The sequence below is a fragment of the Pieris brassicae genome, chromosome 8 (genome assembly GCF_905147105.1).
Source record: "Pieris brassicae chromosome 8, ilPieBrab1.1, whole genome shotgun sequence".
Lineage (NCBI taxonomy): Eukaryota > Metazoa > Arthropoda > Insecta > Lepidoptera > Pieridae > Pieris > Pieris brassicae.
Genome location: NC_059672.1, coordinates 1,521,027 through 1,540,319, shown reverse-complemented (window position 1 = coordinate 1,540,319; position 19,293 = coordinate 1,521,027). Strand labels below are relative to the sequence as shown.

Genomic DNA, 19,293 nt, shown 5'->3' with positions numbered 1-19,293 from the left:
CGAAGCCACTAGGGCCACACTGCTCTTCATTCACGTACTGTTTATTCAATCATTTATGTATTAAAATAACATGTAAGGCATAGTTATATATAAGGTATATCCACCGAGATTTGTTTATTAACTGTAAATATATACATATTTTTTCAATCATACTCATCATAATCATTTCACAAGAATCGTGATTAGAGTATAGCTGAATCGATAAATAGCACGTCCCTATCCCATCTCCCGTCTCAAGGAGCGGCAGAACTGTAGTCGGCGACGTGCGGCGCGCGCGCACCCGCTTTAACGCGATCCAAAAATACACTCGCCCGGCCACCGCGTGTTATATCAATTTTTGTGCTGTGTTTTAACGATATAAATGAAGCGATGTCACCGACTGCCATGGGCGACCTGCCTCAGTGGTGCGGGAAGACAGAAGGATGCCCTCAGGCCTTGCTTGGCTGGCTATATCTGACTCATGAGCACAACGATCAGGTATTCAATAATATGTGATTCTAAATACATTTGAGGAGGTGGGGGTAAAATTGCGATTCCCAGGGATTTTCAACAGCGTTTCCGGGAAAGGTGAGGTCTAGAGCGAGATATTTACTTACTCTACACCATAGCGTCCAGTCCGATGTCAAAAAACCACTAGTCTACTTGGATCTCTGGATTCTTAATAAATATAGGCGGATTTTCTTAGTAACCAACATCTTGCATGGCAGACATTTTGGTGGAATTTTGACTTTAGTTCTTTATTAACCTAAATTTGAACAAAATTAAAAAGTTTGATCCCTGTGGCAGTGTATCTTTAATGATGGCATTTGCTCGCTGTATTGCGATACTTATTCGTTGAGAGAAGACCAGCCAGCCAGTAATAATAATAATTAAAAATTGATAAATAGAAAATTAAAAACAAATTTAAAAGGTTATGTCCCTCTGTGAAGCTTTTACTTAAATTAAATAACCATCTAAAGAAGTTATAGACTGCCAATGTTTATGGTTAATAGATACAAAATAATTCCATAGACATAGTCTTAATTTGTTGACTGTGTTGCAGACAGATTAAAACACAATTTTATTAATAAATAACGACTTTATAAACGATTTAAATATATAGCCCAACGAAGATTAATTTCAATTCAAACAAATAGGTCATGACGTTCTTATAATTGTTTTGTACTGCTGTTGTCGCGTATCAACTTCGTACGTATCCTACTTGTCGGCATTTTATTTACGCAGCTCGGGTTCAGAGCAGTGTTGGCCTAATGGCTTCAGCTTGCGACTCTCATCCCTTAGGTCGAAGGTTCTATCCGCAGCTGTGCACCACTGGACTTTCAATGAGCGCAACATTCGCTCGAACAGTGAAAAAATCAATCCAAAAATTCGACGGCGTGTGTCTTGTCTATTGGATTGACAAATGACCATGAAACAGATACAGAAATGAGTCCCAGACCTAAAGAAGTTGTAGCGCCACTGATTATTTATTTTATTTTGTATGCTATGGCTTAATTACTGAGAATATGTTTCGCTAGCGATGTTGTACCGTTCGGTAATTGTATGAAAATAGTGTACACGCTTACAAGTCACTACGATGACGTTATACCCTGATTCAAAGTGTTTCCGCTTAGGATAAATACGACTTATATACAATTTTACCTACTGGGGTCATACGGTCAGTCAGCCATTGGACTGAAGGATCCTTTAGGTCGAAGGAAGAACGGTATCTTCCTTCCTCCACAATAGCTTATTTATCTAACTTGACACATGGACATCACAAATAACCAGCCCCGTATTAGAGAAACTACTAAATTACAAACAAAAAGCGATCTGTATGGCTCTTGCCTATCGCTTGTAATACCAGTACAGAAATTAGGTTCAAATTTTAAAAGCAGTATTTGTCACGACCATTATGCCGAACCAGCAGTTACTCAGAAGTTTTACTGAACCCATTTGACTTAGGGTCCTTCAAGATGAGCGTACCAACTCTTATAGGGCACTTGCGAGTCTTTTCGCATTTATAGTGTCCATGGTCGGTATCATTTAACATCAGGTGAGCCGCCTTCATGTTTGTTATATAAAAATATTTATACTTAGGGTCTTTTTCACAATGTATTAATAAAGTACCAAATAGCTATGCAAAACTTTGCGTTTCATCGGACTCGTAACTTATGGACTTTATGTGACAAATAGCGCTAGTCGTAGTAGTAGAAACAGTCGTGAAACACTACAATAGTGTGTATCCTACCAATAAGTAATAAATAGCTTATTTGGAACTTATGTAGAACTTATCCCTACATTGTGACACTCACCGTTAATCTGATAAAATAACCTATATGTAACTTTACCAAAGCCTCTCTGCCAAAAGAGGGTGATGATGAACCTACTAATAGGCGTTAAAGCGCCCAGTTAAGGCAGTTTTGCCGCCCACCACTATATGAAACCAGTAACCCACTGAAGTATTTCTGAACTAAGGGACCTTCAAATGCGTACCAATTCTTAAAAGGCCCGCACTTGCGAGCACTAGGCATTAAGTGTCCACAGCGACAATTTGGTAACCGTTCTATAAATAAAAAAAGTGTCTACTTATGTACACGCGTTAAAAGTTATACTTCTTTGGCGTAACATCATTACAATATTTAAAAAAAAAACCTCTCGCCTTATTCAACGTTTGCAGAAAAAATACGAAAAAAATTAACGAAAGCATGACTTCAAAAAAACTAAATGTGTTTTTGGGTTTTTGTGATGGTGAGCGCGCAATGTAAAAACTTACATTCATAATTTTTCCCTACTTTTAATGCAATAGAAAATGCTTCCCTGACGCTGGGTCACAATGACCACGGAATTGCCATACGCACAGCGCATTATTGCTATAACAGCAATGTATAAAACTATTCTAGTACATAGGTCAATTACCTCCCAAACCGAAGCAACAAGTGAACATATACATCTCCACATGTTTAGAAGTTAAGATTATATTTAGATGAAAACAGGTAGGTCATTTACTTCCTCTAAGTGTATGTTTACCTGTTACCACAAGTTCATCTTATAGAGTACAAACTATATTTTTTTAATGGAAACTCGCTGTTGGCCTTAACGGCGTTTAGAGCTCAGGAGGCTGATAATTGCCAAATGATCATATCACTATGTATTATCATGTAAAAACAACATCCATTCCTTCCTATCAATACGTTGATACGAATTACGCTTAAAGCCGTTCTGTTTTGGTGAGCGTAGCGTGGCAGGAATTGGCGTTTTCCCGCGACTATCGTAAGGGTCTCCTACAAGACTCCAACCTCGGCTTGGGCCGTCGAGGGGTGGTCAATCGTTTGAAGGGTAGGACGGAAGCTCACTGGAATGAGCGAATTACGGAGTAAAGGTCCACGCCTTCACCGGTGAAGTCGGTTTGTGGATCATTTGGATCCGTTGGAAATGACCCTGTTTGTTCTGGGCATGGTGGGTTGGTCTGGTGCCTCAGAAGAGAGAGTGCTTGGTTTGTCAGTGTACATATTCAGGATACCTACCTAATGCGGAAGTCAGAACTTTTGGATGTACTGTACGCACACTCACGTGAGCGATACATGTAGTAAATTAGACGTATTTGATTGTATACTGTGTGAGTTCACAAGAGCTGCTTGTTACGATATAAATTATAAGATCTAGGTACGAGTATGTAATATGTATTATTTGGATGTATTTTTACCTGAATTGTTATCTGTAGGTATTATTGTGTATTTCTATCGTAAAAAGTAGTAGCTGTTATTCATAAATGCATACAATTCGTTAGTGTATATTTCTTAATATGAGTTCCTTGTAAGTTGTAAAAAAATTGTTTATTTTTCTAGTGGTCTAGTTTTTGTATGTTATTTTAAGGGTATACGCCTCCTTCATATGTTTTTTATAAATCTAATTATTTTTATAATTTCTATGTAGTTAAAGAAAATTGTTTAGGTTTTAATAAACGACTGTTAGTGTTGTTGGAAATATTTGAAACTATTACTGTTTAATGATGTTCTTTCTGTGTATGTATTGTTTTGTATTTAATGTATCACCACCAAATTGGAGTTACCTGTATTATCTGAATATTAGCCTATTTTGTAGTTAAATAAATAAATAATGTTTTCTTTATTCCAAATTCATTGGCAAGTTTTAGGCAAATTCTATAAAAAATGATAACTTTAGTTATTGAATCGATTGTAAATTGTTGTTCGAATGTCAATATACCTTAGTAAAATCATATTTATTGGATAGAAGTTAGAGGTAGGAGGAGGAGGAGGTGCTTTGACTCTTAAACATAAATAAATCAACTTAACAAACATAGTTAACACAACAGACATTTTAGTTAGAAACATTACTTAAAACAAATAATGATAATTAAGCTCCATTTAATCCTTGAAGGATTACAAAATATACACACACTAATAAAAAATTCAATGACCTCTTTTAGAGTATAGGCCTCCAATTGGCTCCATCTCTTACTGTCTCAAGTATTTTTCTCCCAATCTTCTCCACCAACTTTAAGCTCGTAAGCCAGAGGAAATCTCTTTCTTTTTACTGGTAGCCCTTTCCACTTAATTACCCTCATTGTCCATCTGCCATTGTTCATGCGAGCGGTATGGCTCGCCCATTTCCTTAAGTTTTTTGCAATGGGCTAGTGTGTTAATAACTTTTGTTTTGTTTCTTATTTCTGTACGTCTGCTGTTGTCCTTAAGTGTTAAATTGAGAACACTACTTTCAATTCCTCGTTGATAAGTTGTAATTTTTCTATTTGTCATCGACTCATATATCCATGATTACGGTAGCGTAAGAAACACATGGCAATATACACTTATATAAGACTTTCTTCTTTAAGTAAAACAAATGATAATCATAGATGTTTAAAAAAATATGTATATATACTTTTTCTATTTGTCTAAATTAAATAAAATGCATAGCTGTTAGTAATGTGGTGAAAACAACCAGAACATACCGAATAAAAACAATTAATCAGAGATCAAACGACATATCCGGAAATTACTAAACTCAAACTTCGAACACGGAGCGTCAACGATCGCATTTAAAATTGGAACGCATCGCCGTTAATTCCTTAAACATATGCGCAGGCGTCTCTCGGTAATCGGTTTGCCCAATCATAATCATTAACTTCTGTTTCATCCATCTTATGTATTTAAATTTATGGAAAATGTTTTAAATTTTTACTCGTTGTAATGGAGAAAACAAAGTGTTTATATGTCTATTAAGCGAAAACAAGTATTGTTCCGCTAGGAATCATAGAGCAATGCGTCTATCACGCGAAATTATTATTGCAAGAAATATTTATTAACAATTATTATAATGTATGAAAGTTTGTAATACGCAAGTTAAAAAGATATATTTTTTTAATGTTTATAAGAGATCTCCTAGTCTGGGATGGTGCTTTGGGCTACTCGACAAGTTTGGCGACTACCGCCAATATTCATGTCTATGTGATTCCATTAAAAATTGTTGAGGGCCTTGAGCTGAAAGGCCCTTAAGGTGACAGCGAGGTCCATACAATTACAGAATAAAAATTTAATTTAATAAATTAAACAATATAGATCAATGTCATAAGTGTCTGTATTTTGGATAATAATAAAAAAGTGTATGGTGTGTCATTCTTATACATAATTCGTATCGACATATCGATAGGATGAAATAAGATATATTTACATAGTGATATTCATACTGAATACAAAAAAAGTAATCAGTGGGGCTACAAAGTTTTTAGGAAAAAAATTTCTGCATCATGATCATCTTTCTATCTGATAGCAATTATCAGCCTCCTGTTTCTAACTTGCCGTGAACTTTTTGGGTCTAAGGCAAGCCGGTTTCCTTACGATGTTTTCCTTCTCCGTTCGAGCGAATGTTAAATGCGCAAATAGAAAGAAAGTCCATTGGTTTGCCGGGGATGGGACCCCAACACTGCTGAATAGCTTGGTAAAATTCCTATCCATTGCAATACACGATTGACTAGGAACAAACATCTCACGTAAAATTGTAGTCAAAACACATTGGACATTTTCAGCAACTCCATGGTGATCTATCCATGAATCGTTTTACAAATCTTGCCGTGTTAATTCTTTGCTACCATTATTTTCTTTATTCCTACATAATTATCATTTACATTGTATATTCGCGGATGCTTGGCAGACCCTTCGACTTTTTCGATACAAAAAATCCATTCTTGTATTGTGTCATGCAATATTGCGGGCTACTCGATTGTGAGGAAGTTGGATGGTTGGTTAGCGCTGCGCTTGCACCCATGCGCCATACAATAGGCAACGAAACGTTGAGATACAAAATGAATATTGTATCTCAACGTTATATAGCCTATCTATATTTTCATAAGTTGTACTCATTTGTGATGTTTGTGTGTATGTGTGATGTTTATAAGCAAAAATAACCCACCATTATCGGACAATTTCGTTCCTTAAATTGTATTCAGCCATTGTAGTTTGCGCTTTTATCTTTCGGCTTCTTGATGACTGTCAGATATGCTAGCGTTAATGTATTTGATACGAAGAATTCGAGCGGGTGTAAGATATCACAGGTGGCGCCATTCAAGCGGATGCTGACATCTCTGGGTAACCGGAGATTTATTTACATAATTCTTAGTAACTAAGCGATCTCATATTAATTAGACTATTATAAGTTTCACATGATTCAGTGCCTACTGTTAGTAGCTACAGCAACAAACATCGCGTAGTGCTGTTTCATAAAAAAAACATTTTTTTATTATTTAATTGGGATTACAATAAAATGCCAAAAGTTTAAAAACATCCCTTACATATAGAACATCTAGCTTATACCGACTACAACATTTGTAATACAAACTGGACACGATACTGGACGTAAATTATGAAAAATTGTGATTCGGACTTAGAACGCGCAAAGTCTAAAACTGATTAAAACTATTTTTTGATCCCTTGGAAGATGGGACAGGCTTTGGTATGGGACGCAATTTGTCCCCGCCTCGCCTTCCTCGGACCAGCAAAAGGGGTGGCCGCAGAGCAGGCGAAAAATAATAAACGACTTAAATATAAGAGTCCTTCCTCCAATTTCGATTTTGTTCCCTTCAGAGTTGGAGTTCATACGAGCTTAAAATTTGTCTGTTGCGAATGGGGAATATGCATCATTTTAATTATTTTATAATGCAAAAAAACTAATTAAGAAAACCACTCCAACTTCTCTTCTTCTTTCTTTCTTCCATCTTCGATTTTCTTCCCTTTGGCGTAGATACTCTTGAGCCGTAGAGCTGCAATACAGCAATGAAATGCTGCCAGCGTTAAAGGGACACTGCCACAAGGACCAAACTTAATTACTTATTAATTTTTAATTATTTTTATTATTACTATTAGGTTAATAAAATGGTAAATATATATGTACTGTATATTTGATAATTATGTTTAGGTTTAGTAAACGATATATATGATCTGACAAAATCGTGATCAATTACATTTTATTAATTTTTGATTAAATATTTCAGTGGGTCCCTGGATCAGTATGGGGCCCTCTCCCAACAGCAGCCACAGGGACAACCCAGCCGCTCACAGACGACAGCAACTCACTAGCGGAGCAGTTAGCCGCCATGTCACTACGCCGCCCGCCCCGGCCGCCGCCCCCGGCCTACATGTGCCATTTGTGCTTCAAGAAAGGACACTACATTGGGGACTGTCCACAGGTACACCACAAAATTTGGCGGAATAATTTAATGTATTCATTCAATGAAGTTCTAATGTATAAACATTTGTATATTTGGAATTGTGAAAGCACTGATTATCCAGATTCTCATTATGTCTTATTGGTCCTTCCGGTTTGCCCCCAGTTCTATAAAAAAATATTTAATATTTATTTTGCATGGGTATGGATATGTTACCTCGTGAGCATAACTACGTGTCCGGGGAGATACTGAACCAAGAAACTTCAATAACAGACCAGGATTCCGAGTAGATGGAATTTGGGATTTGGGTTTTGAGATGCAAAAACGTTAACTAACATTAAGGCCATCTCAAGCTTGTAGAACGCATTATTTAGAAGTATATCTCGTCTGTTTTGTCTCCACATGATACTAAATACTGCCTTATGTTGGATCGCATAAGTTTACTCCTTTTTATATTACAGACTATATGTCATATAGATGCCATAAAGTCTATTATATAATCTGTATAGGGACGGGCTTATCCCTTAATGTACCCATAACTATTAGTCTTAACAATGGTGGGCAGTAAATTAGGAACAAAACTGATCTTACAGTTGGCCGTTGGTTGTTGGTTATCTACATTTTTGTTTTCGACATTATCGTATTAGTTTAGTAATGGAATGATGTATGATTTGTGAATAAAATTAAATAAATAATAAAATGTCCGAAAAAATATACGACCACCTGTTTTATATTATACTTATTATTATAACTATCAACTTATTATTTTTTGATCCATTTACGTGTACATGCATTTTATCAAACTGGAGTAAATCTATGCTTTCGTATCGCAATGAAAGAACAGTGAAACAACGAGGCATTGATTGGCCGATATCATTTATGATCTTGACATTTTCTAGGAATTCCTCTGAATAGATATAAATATACAGAAATAAAATAATATTGGCGCATTGCCCGTGCGTGGTACCGCAGAAATTCGTCTACTAATATCGTGTTAAACGATTTCTGTATTGCTTAATTTTATAGATTTTTTGTGCTTTGATGTGTCTGATCTGATTAGATTTGATAACTCCATAATGTGGACGAATTAACGCCAGCTAAATTAGCCATCTTGAGACGAGGTGGTGGACCACACCTCTCTTCGAAGACACTCTTCTTAATGCCACATTGGAATATTTGGCGTTGACATATCGATGGACGTGGTACATACGTGGGACGTGGAAAAGCCTGGTATGCTCAGTAAGGCAAGACAGTACTGTACTTCACTCCAGGCCACCGCTTGCAACTGTATAAAGTACAAATTCGGCCCCACATGGAGTATTATACCACAACTGAGCGTTTTTTGAGGCAGTTTTGCCGCGCACCACCACTATGTGAACCAGCTGCCCAATTAAGTATTTCCGAACCAATTCGACTTAGAGTCCTTCAAGAAAAGAGCGTATTCATTCTTAAAAGGCCGGCAACGCACTCGTGAACCCTCTATGGGCGGCGTACCACTTAACATCAGATGAGATGGCCAGGAGGCCCCGTTTGCCCTGTTATATAAAAAAAGCTATTTTTAAAAATATTTGGTTTAATTTTGATGTGGTACCTATCGTTTGATATTAGACGGTCACGTATTACTTGCTTTTAATTAATTCTTCTATAAGACGTTTGGTTCTTTAATATCTTTTAGAACCATATCAATTTTAGTGACTTCTGCATGGTCACCGATCCTAATCTAAACACTGTAATGACTTTTCCACTATTTCATAGTTTATATTTTGCTTCTTCCTAAGTACTTAAAGCTCGATACCAATAATTGTAATTAGGATATCGAACAACAATTCCTCCCAAACGTAAAAATATACAGGCACAAAAGATTTTGTTAATAAGTCACCATAGTAAGTACACTAGGATAGGTGACCATGCGGACATTATGACAATGGACGGTCACTAAAATTGTTATGGTTGTCCCAAGATACTAAGGTAGCAAATGTCTCATAGTTGGAATTAAATAGAATCTATTGGGAAGAGATTTTAAAACATCATATTAACGTTCTACACGACTAGTTACCTTATATATGACGCTGTCACTAATCTGCTTTAAAAACCAAAGTAAATTATGATTTAAAACAATGTAAGTAGATATACATTGAAATAATCAAAGTATCTACTGAATATTATATATAGGTTTAAGAATAAATAGCAGTCTTACATTACTTAGTAGTCTTGATAAAATATACAATAGTCTTTTGTCAGCACACAATTTCATTGTAGTCATGGGTTACTGGACTTTGGCCTCACGCGAAAGGCTTGATGCAAAACACAAACAATGTAAGGCAGAACAATGGCGTCACTGGCTACCTCGTCTTGGTCTTGCTGTTGATGGATTAGCTTTCACAATAATTGGCTTAGTCTAAAACAAGACTATGACTTCGAGTGGAAGTCTGTCTCGTTGCCACTACCAAGCTAGGTTCTTTTATAAAATTCAGAGTCGGCACTTAACCCTAAAGATGACTTCCGTATGCCAAAAGCGCAGTGAGTTTTTAGATAGACAGATAGATAGAAATGCTAGCGCTTACTTTCTTTCTTAGCGCTAACACTTAGAATTATATTTACGTATTGTATACGGGCTTATATTTTTGCTCCTAATATCTCTTGACGAAACAGTTTTGAGTGTTATAATCATAATTCCTATTGAAGTATGGTTCTCAAAATAAATCTTTCAAGTGTTGATGTGACAAGGGCTCTTTGTTCCTATTACGTGAGTTTTAATAGTGTTTATTAAATATTTTTATTGTAACCAGTACAAAATCAACTTACAACAAAGCTTTGTTGTTTATTACTCTGTGCACAAACACATATACTGTATTAAGTAGTTTAATGTTGTTTTAGGTCCTATATTGGTTTATTTTTATTTACGTCTGAAAAATACTGCTTCTAGCAATAAGACGTATTTCAAATTCAAAATCATTTATTCATATCGGTAACACAATGTACACTTATGAACCTCAAAAACAGAAATGTATATGAAATGCTTATAATTTTACACTTACTGCCAGTTCTCAAATCAAGGGAAGAGAAGAACTGGCTGGCTGAACTCTCCGCCACTCTTTTTAATCGCCAATTTTGTTTTACACAACGTTTGTAAGGAGCTGCAACCATTATACCAAGTTCCACATGACATCTTAAGATTAGAAACAAAGATTTGTCCTCTATCAGCAGGAGTATACCTCCTTCCCTTGTTTGTTTTTCTGTCTTATTATTATTTGTAATGTAAATCAGGTTCTATTATATTATTATACCTATGATATATAGGTATTGATCCGTGTTCCTCATATTCCGCTAACATTTTGGACTTCTGTTACATGCTCCCCTTAAGTGGTGACTGTAGCTTCTATCGCCTGCTGCTGCTTTTAGTAATATTAATAAATCAGTATGTCTTCCGAGCTGGCATTTATTGAATAATCAGTGACCAGAACAACTTAATATTGCCTTCCTACTTGTTATCGTCCTAAAGGACGCTGAGGACTACGTATGCCGTCACTGAAATAGGTACCAGTGGGAGACCTTTGCCTTTTCTTGGGAATCTCGAGTCATATTCCCTTCTCCACTTACGTTGCTCCATCGTAATAAAACCTTTTTTTATAAATTATATCTTTTTCCAGGCCCGTCCCAAAGGCGAAGGTCTGACGCCATACCAGGGAAAGAAGCGGTGTTTCGGCGAGTACAAGTGCCCGAAATGCAAGCGGAAGTGGATGAGCGGAAACTCGTGGGCCAATAACGGTCAAGAGTGCATCAAGTGTCGTATCAATGTTTTTCCTCATAAGCAGGTAATGGTTTTTATCGACTAAAACAGATCTATGGATTTCCATCTATTATTTGATCATTTTTTGCAGCTGAGTTTTACATACTAAGTTTCGCTTCTAAATCATGCTTTACCAAACCTTTTCTGATCGTACCAGCAAGTATTAAAAAAAATCAATGGCGTTACAACCTTTTTAGGTTTGGGCCTCAGATTTCTCTATCTGTTTCATGATCATTTGTTAATCTAAAAGGTGATCAGCCTTCTGTGCCTGACGCACGCCGTGGACTTTTTGGGTCTAAGAAAAGCCTCAGTGTTTTCGTACACCGTTCGAGCGAATGTTAAATGCGCACATAGAAAGAAAATCCATTGGTGCACAGCCGGGGTCGAACCTAGCCTCAGGGATGAGAATATGAGGAGATGATGATAGAATATATCAGGATGAGATACACGCTGTAGCCACTAGGCCAACACTGCTCATACCAGCAAGTATTAGTTGTCCAAAAAGAAGAAAGTTCCATTGGTGTATTGCCCTATAGGGTTTTCCTATAGGACAAGGATGTATGTATATATATAGTGCAGACTCAGTTAACGCACTTGGATGCCCATTTGGTACGTTGTGCGTGTGGCTAATTAAGCCAACTTCCAAGAGCTCAGAAGTTTCACTGGGCACTTCGCAGGCTTCACGACCGCGACCTGACCGATGACTGACCAAAGATTTCTGTTTCGTGGGAAGCCACAGCTACGCATTGACGACGGATACCTTTGCGCTGTAACAGCCTCTACATAAGGAACCGGCTGTCGTGCCAAGTATTGGACAAGGATATTTCCTTACGATTAATTTATCACAATTTTACAACGATTTAATTTTAACTAAATATTATAGTTGATTAAAGAGTAGTACTTCGAAATTAGTAGTAGTAGCCATAGTAGGCTAAAAATCACTCGACAACTAATTTTGTGTAATTAATGTGTAAATAACAATTTGAAGATATTTCAGAGGCCACTCGAAAAGCCAGACGGTCTGGATGTCAGCGACCAGTCGAAGATCCACCCCCAGCATCTCTGCCAGAAATGTCGTTCACTCGGATACTATTGTCGACGGGAATATTAGAGATTCACCAAAGTATCGCTATATAAATCACTATGAAATTAAGTCGTTTATATAAATTTGTTAACATTTATTAAGTGCCTTATTGTAATTTAATTTTGTTCGTTTGTTATTCTTCGGGTTACGTAATGTCTAGGCCTAGGTCCCAGTGGAACAATACGTGTTTTTCTACTTTCCTTACAAAATTATCATTGAAACACGTAGAAATAATATTTACATACTTTAATAGCAAAGACAATAAACGCAGCACAGGTTATATCAACGTTTCATAAATCCAAATATACGCTTAATATACCAAAATGCGGAGCCAAAGTTTTTTAATAAAAATATAATTAAGAAAAGTAATTAAAACAAATAAACATAAGAATTCTTAAAATCATAAAATACTAAAAAGATTAAAATTAAGTTTTTATATTAGGTTCTTAAGTGGGTTATGTAATGAGAATGCTTAAATAACGAACATATAAAATTTAGTTTTGATTTCGTGTTTCGTTCATATGGTTTTAAATTAAAATATGTTCAACTAGAATGGTAAGGTCTATTTTGTCCATGATTCGCGTTCTCATAGCATAGCTCAAGCGTGGGTTACATTAAAATATTGTTGAGAATTTGTATGACAATTTTGGTGATCTACAATTTAATTAAATTTACTCCAACTACTAGTACTACTACAATTTAATTTACTCCTTAAAGAATAGGGCGATTATGTAATTAAATTCGAAAAATATTCAGCTCAAACTCACTTCACCCAGGCGAAAGTAGACACGGGTGAAGTCGCAGAGATGGGTGAAATGAGATTTCAAGGTAATGTGTTAATCTCTTACCATAGACTATGTCTGTATATAAATTCCCACAAGCTAAGGAATAGATAACTAATGTAAGATTGTTGTATGGCAAGCGTACCGCATTACTAAACAAGCACATTCAAATGATTATTTGATGAAAAACATACAGGTCTATCTCGTCAAATGTTTAATGATTATTCATCACGACTGCTATAAAACATTAATACACACATGAAGAAACATAACACATAGATGACATGACATCTCAAACAATAGGCTCAATGTAACCCACGCTCTGAAGTATTTGAGATTTCGTAGATGTTAAGTAAATATGTTATATTTTAAAATGTATATTTCGAAAGATTACTCCAAGGCAGATACTTACTAATTTGTTGTATGTATATATCGACAATTTATTCCATTTATATCCTTCCAACAATTTAATCATTTAGTTAAGTGAAGTGATTTTATGTATATTGGATTTAAATTAACAAATTATAACCAGATATATATTTTAGTTATATTTTATAGATTTTTGCTAGTTTTTAAGATTTTCTTTTTATACTCTGGTAAAACATTTGACTTTCAAGGGTTTTATTTGGCAAGGTGTTCTGAATTAGGAGCTCTTTGCGATTTATTCTCATTATAGATTGTATACTCGGTACCTTTCTACCGCATGAAATCATTACGTTTAACGGGTTTTAGTATTAAATTGAAGGAGAAATATTCAAATGTTTTACCAATAATTTTTGTATAAACCAATATTTGTGATTACTATACACGTTGGCTACGTTTCTTGATATCATCCTGAGAGAATTTAAAACTGTCAATATGGCCTGATAAAGGCTCATTATATAATTTTTCTGAAAGTGTAAAATTTTCAATTTAGTGACAGCGATACACTGCTTTATGTAATAAAAACTGCATAAACGCATTGTCAATTTCGTTTTACGAAGTCTATATACACGTTATATGTTAATAATGAGTATATAAAAAAGCAGACTTCTAAACACCGCAACGCCTTATAGATAGTACATAGTCGTAATATAGCCAAACCACCAGGTTGACTTTAAAAATTAATGCCAATTATTACAATAATTCTTGGGTTTTATATTATAAGTTCTATATTAATGATCCAAAGTGAATTCTCAATGTGCCAAATTTATGATTAAGACTTATTATAATTGACATTATTTACCTAATTTTAAACGTACTTAATACAAGTACTTAGTTATTATATGTCATTAAATTTCATGACAAAATATCATAGACATAGGGAACGAATTTAGTGAACATTATTGATTAATGCACTTTTTTACAATCTTGTGTTTCCCATCAGTGACCCATCTTTTTCCAATTAGTAATTATTATTAAAGAAGATAGATAGATACGTTCTAAATTGTTTGATACATACAATAAGATCTAACGTAACCATTCTATGAGTTTAGAGGGTTTTTTAATATAAATTTTCTATTATTACTATTCCTATTTGATATTCATTGGCGAGCCGGCAAGTGGAAGCCCGTCTTCTCTATTTCATTGCATAAACATTCCTGCTGCAATCTGAAGTTTCTTAATATTTCAGGTGCATTATCAGTAGTTACCTTTATATCGCTTTGTTTCTCCAGATTGCATATAGGGGCTTAGTCAATATGCCTTAACAGTAGTGTAGGTAGGCTCCAAAGTCCAATTACAGGACATTCTATAATCAGATGCATTATTGTCCGATTTGTTTGTAGGTCGTATGTACACAAGCTAAAACTTTGCAGGTATTCAGCAAACGCCCCATCTCCCGTTAAGATCTGCATCATTTGAGGGCTAGGTTTGACTAATAATTTTGTAGTAGTCTATAACATTAATTATAAAGTATCTGTTGTTTTAGCGGTATGAGCTTCTTTGTACCGTTTGTCCCCCTCCGATATCTTTTTTTGTCTAACTTCTTTCCTGATGTGAGAAAATGGTATCTTTACGTATTCCACTTTCGTCCCGCCGCCTCTGATAAGGGAGTTTGGTGGTTTAAAAACACATATATTATGTTATATTCGCCTTCAGTAATTAGGACTCCAATATAATTTAAGCATTTTACTATATATATGTTTAAATTGTAATTTTATAATGTCAAAAATCTTCATGTATGTTATAATTTTCCCTAAATTCTTTTGTTTCTCTATGACTATGATATATAATTATATTGTCGCTGAATCGAGGGTGCTTTAAAGTAACTGACAAACCATTTTGAATATTTTGTCAATTCAGTTTATAGCTTCTAATACTTAGATTGTGAATTGCAATGGCAAAAATCGTAGCGGAGCGTAGTTAATAGTCGATCTTACTTCACCTAGCTCTGCGATTGGGTGAAGTCCCGAAACGCTGCATAGGGTGAAATGAGTTCACAGTGGGTGAAGTAAGGTCACGAATGATTAATTTACAAATATATAGTATAATAGTTGAGAATTATGATGAATATATTATAATAATTATAGCGAAACTGCGTATTTGCCAATTTTTTATACGAGTATAAATATCATAAATTTGACCGCTTTCGTAAAATAAATTTTAAGGAGAATTAGTTGTTCTACAGGAACAGTCCTAGCAACAGTGCTAGAAAAGTAAGTGCCCACTGGCAGCACTGTTTCTGCAAAAATATATTTTAAAGAAAATTGTGACGTCGATATATATGATGATAATTTGTTACTTATGCATGACATTAAATTAAATTAAAAATAAAAACATTTTTTTAATACAAACCCAAAATAATGTTTCCGAACTATAAGTGCTTAACTCGGTACTTCCTTTTACCCTCAGAATTAGTAAAAATCATGGAATTTGTACTCGGCGCTAAGAACTCTGGAAACTGTCCCTCAGAGTCGAGACTTATCACGAACTTCAGTGAATCAAAATTACGTTTTGATTGCACGAAGTAGCGAACCATTCGCCATGGAAGTCTTCGCTTCTAAAGACGAAGAAGAGATAAGAAGAGATATTCTCAAATCAGTAGGATCTCAGAGCAGTGTTGGCCTAGTGGCTTTAGCGTGCGACGCTCATCCCTGAGATCGTAGGTTCGATCCCCGGCTGTGCACCAATGGAATTTATTTATATGTGCGCATTTAACATTAGCTCGAACGGTAAAGGAAAACATCCTGAGGAAACCGGCTTACCTTAGACCCAAAAAGTCGACGGCGTGCGTCAGGCACAGAAGGCTGATCACCTACTTGCCTATTCGATTAACAAATGATCATGAAACGGATACTGAAATCTGAGGTCCAGACCTAGAAAATGTTGTAGCGCCATTGATTAATTTTTTTAATTCTCAAATTATTCTCAATTCTAATTGGTCATAATGATCGCTTAGAATTGAGTAATAGCGTTAGTTACCAATAAATACATTTGTAATACACTAATATAGTGTTTAATATATTCATATCATATATTCATAGTAACAATAATTAAAGATAAAACTATATTTTTTTATTTTTTTTTTATGTAATAGCAGGCAAACGGGCAAGAGGCTCACCTGATGTGAAGCGATACCGCCGCCCATGGACACTCACATTGCCAGAAGGCTCGCAAGTGCGTTGCCGGCCTTTCAAGAATTGTTACGCTCTTTTCTTAAAAGACCCTAAGTCGAATTGGTTCAGAAATACTTCAGTGGGTAGCTGGTTCCACATAGTGGTGGTGCGCGGCAAAAACTGCCTTAGAAAACGCTCAGTTGTGGAACGACGGACGTCGAGGTGATACGGATGGTATTTTGTATTTTGCCTTGACGTCCGATAATGAAACTCAGCTGCGGGTATTAGACCGAACAACTCTTCTGAACACTTCCCATGGTAAATGCGGTAGAAGATGCAGAGAGACCCAACATCTCTACGCAACGCCAAGGGATCAAGCCGCATGGAAAGTGATTGGTCGTCGACGATTTGAATCGCTCTTCGTTGAATACGGTCAAGTGGAAGGAGCTGGTACTGGAAAGCTCCCGCCCAGAGGTGAGAACAGTATTCCATGTGGGGCCGAATTTGCGCTTTATAGAGTTGCAAGTGGTGGCCCGGAGTGAAGTACCGTCTCGCCTTGCTGAGCATACCAAGCTTTTTGGAGGCTAATTTAGCCTTCCCTTCCAAATGACCGCGAAACTGGACGTTATTCGATATGTCAACGCCCAATATTCCGATGTTAGCTGAGGCTTTAAGGAGAGTGCCTTCAAAGAGGGGAGTAGCGACAAAGGGAGTTTTTTTAGCGGAAAACGCGCGTTAAATTGGACTAGATTTAGTCTACCCCAGCCCGAGACTCCACGTAAAAGAGTTTCGATTTCAGACACAAGTTTGTTCCGGCACTCATCAACAACAGCCCGAGAAATACCTGCCCGGCCTGTGTAAAAAGTATCCCCAGTGCTGTCGTCCACATAGCAATGAAGGTTGCTAAGTTGCAACATATCATTAATATGCAGAATAAACAGGGTCGGGGATAGGACACAGCCTTGTGGGACACCAGCATTGACGGGTTTAAGGTTGGAGCATGCTCCGTCGATGACGACCTTAATGCTCCGATCAGCGAGAAAGCTGGAAATCCAGTTGCATAATTTTTCGGGGAGCCCATAGGCTGGAAGCTTCGAGAGCAGTGCTCTGTGCCACACCCGATCGAAGGCTTTCGCTATGTCCAAACTTACCGCCAACGCCTCTCCCTTGGACTCAATTGCCTCTGCCCACCTATGTGTAAGGTATACAAGGAGGTCACCAGCTGAGCGACCACGACGAAAGCCGTACTGAGAATCGCTAATCAGCTGGCTGCCCTCTAGATACCTCAAGAGCTGGCCGTTAATAATGGTTTCCATTATTTTGGAGAACAAGGAGGTTATTGCGATTGGGCGAAAGTTGGACGGATCAGAGCGATCGCCTTTTTTAGGGATCGGATGTATCAAAGCTGTCTTCCAGCACTTCGGAACAGTGTTGAGGGAGTACAGGTACCGGAAAAGGCGCGTTAGGACCGGAGCCAACTCAGGAGCACAAGTACGCAGCACAATTGGGGGGATGCCATCAGGCCCGCTCGACTTATGGATGTCCAGGGAAAATATATGTTTACGGATAGCACGTTGCCGGAATATAACTTCAGGCATCGTAGTATCACACCGCAATAATGTCGGTGGTTCCTTCCCCTGATCATCCAAAGTTGAGTTCGACGCAAAGAGACAGCCTAGAAGATCGGCCTTCTCTTTTGCAGTATGGGCCAGTGAGTCATCCTCCCTATGCAGTGGTGGAGAGGGCTGACAGAAATTCCCTTGGACAGCTTTGGCAAGAGACCAGAAGGCTCGAGTTCCCGAAGGAAGGTGGGCCAATTTCTCACCAAACCTGGCAATATGCTCTGACTTTGCCTTAGCGATTTCCCGTTTGAAGGACCTAGAGGCTGAATTGTATGCTTTTTTATGTTCGCCGATAGCCGCATCACAGGATGTCACCGCTTCTGCCCAGGCTTTAAAGCATTCACGCTTACGGCGCAAAGCCTCTTTGCACGAACGCCTAAACCAAGGCTGGGACTTGCCACCGATCGGCACCGCAGAGAATGGAATAAAAAGTTCCATGCCCTGCAGGACCACATCAGCGACAGAGTCAGCGACGGCATCCGGAGTACTCAACGAAAAGCAAATGGGCCCCCAAGGGTAGGACGCAAAAAAAAGACCGCATCCCATCCCAATCTGCTGACTTATAGTGCCACACACGGCGACAGCCCGCAAAGCTAGGCCGTAAAGGGCGCGTGAGCGGCACAATGCTCCGTACCACACAATGATCTGATGAACCCAATGGCGGGTCAACAGAGACTTGATAGGTCTCCGGATGTGAAGTCAGCAGAAGGTCCAACAAAGAAGGTTTATGACCATCCACATCTGGTATTCGCGTAATCGCAGGGATCATTTGCGTCAAGTCGTAGGCTAAAGTCGTGAAAGGATCTTCCCGCGTGATCG

At 37.3% G+C, this 19,293-nt stretch overlaps 1 protein-coding gene across 2 annotated transcripts; it reads left to right on the top strand.

The window, feature by feature from the left end:
• Nucleotides 1–262: 262 nt before the first annotated feature.
• LOC123712802 (zinc finger CCHC domain-containing protein 24-like) lies at nt 263–16,060 on the top strand. 2 transcript variants are annotated; one of them, XM_045666076.1, is made up of 4 exons: nt 263–477; nt 7,487–7,681; nt 11,311–11,475; nt 12,448–16,060. In XM_045666076.1, exons 1-4 carry the CDS (start codon nt 370–372, stop codon nt 12,559–12,561), a joined length of 582 nt encoding a protein of 193 aa, XP_045522032.1. In that variant the 5' UTR covers nt 263–369; the 3' UTR covers nt 12,562–16,060. The 2 variants fall into 2 exon arrangements, with proteins under 2 accessions (XP_045522032.1, XP_045522031.1); XM_045666075.1 differs by having other exon boundaries at nt 12,439–16,060.
• The last annotated feature ends 3,233 nt before the right edge of the window (nt 16,061–19,293 follow it).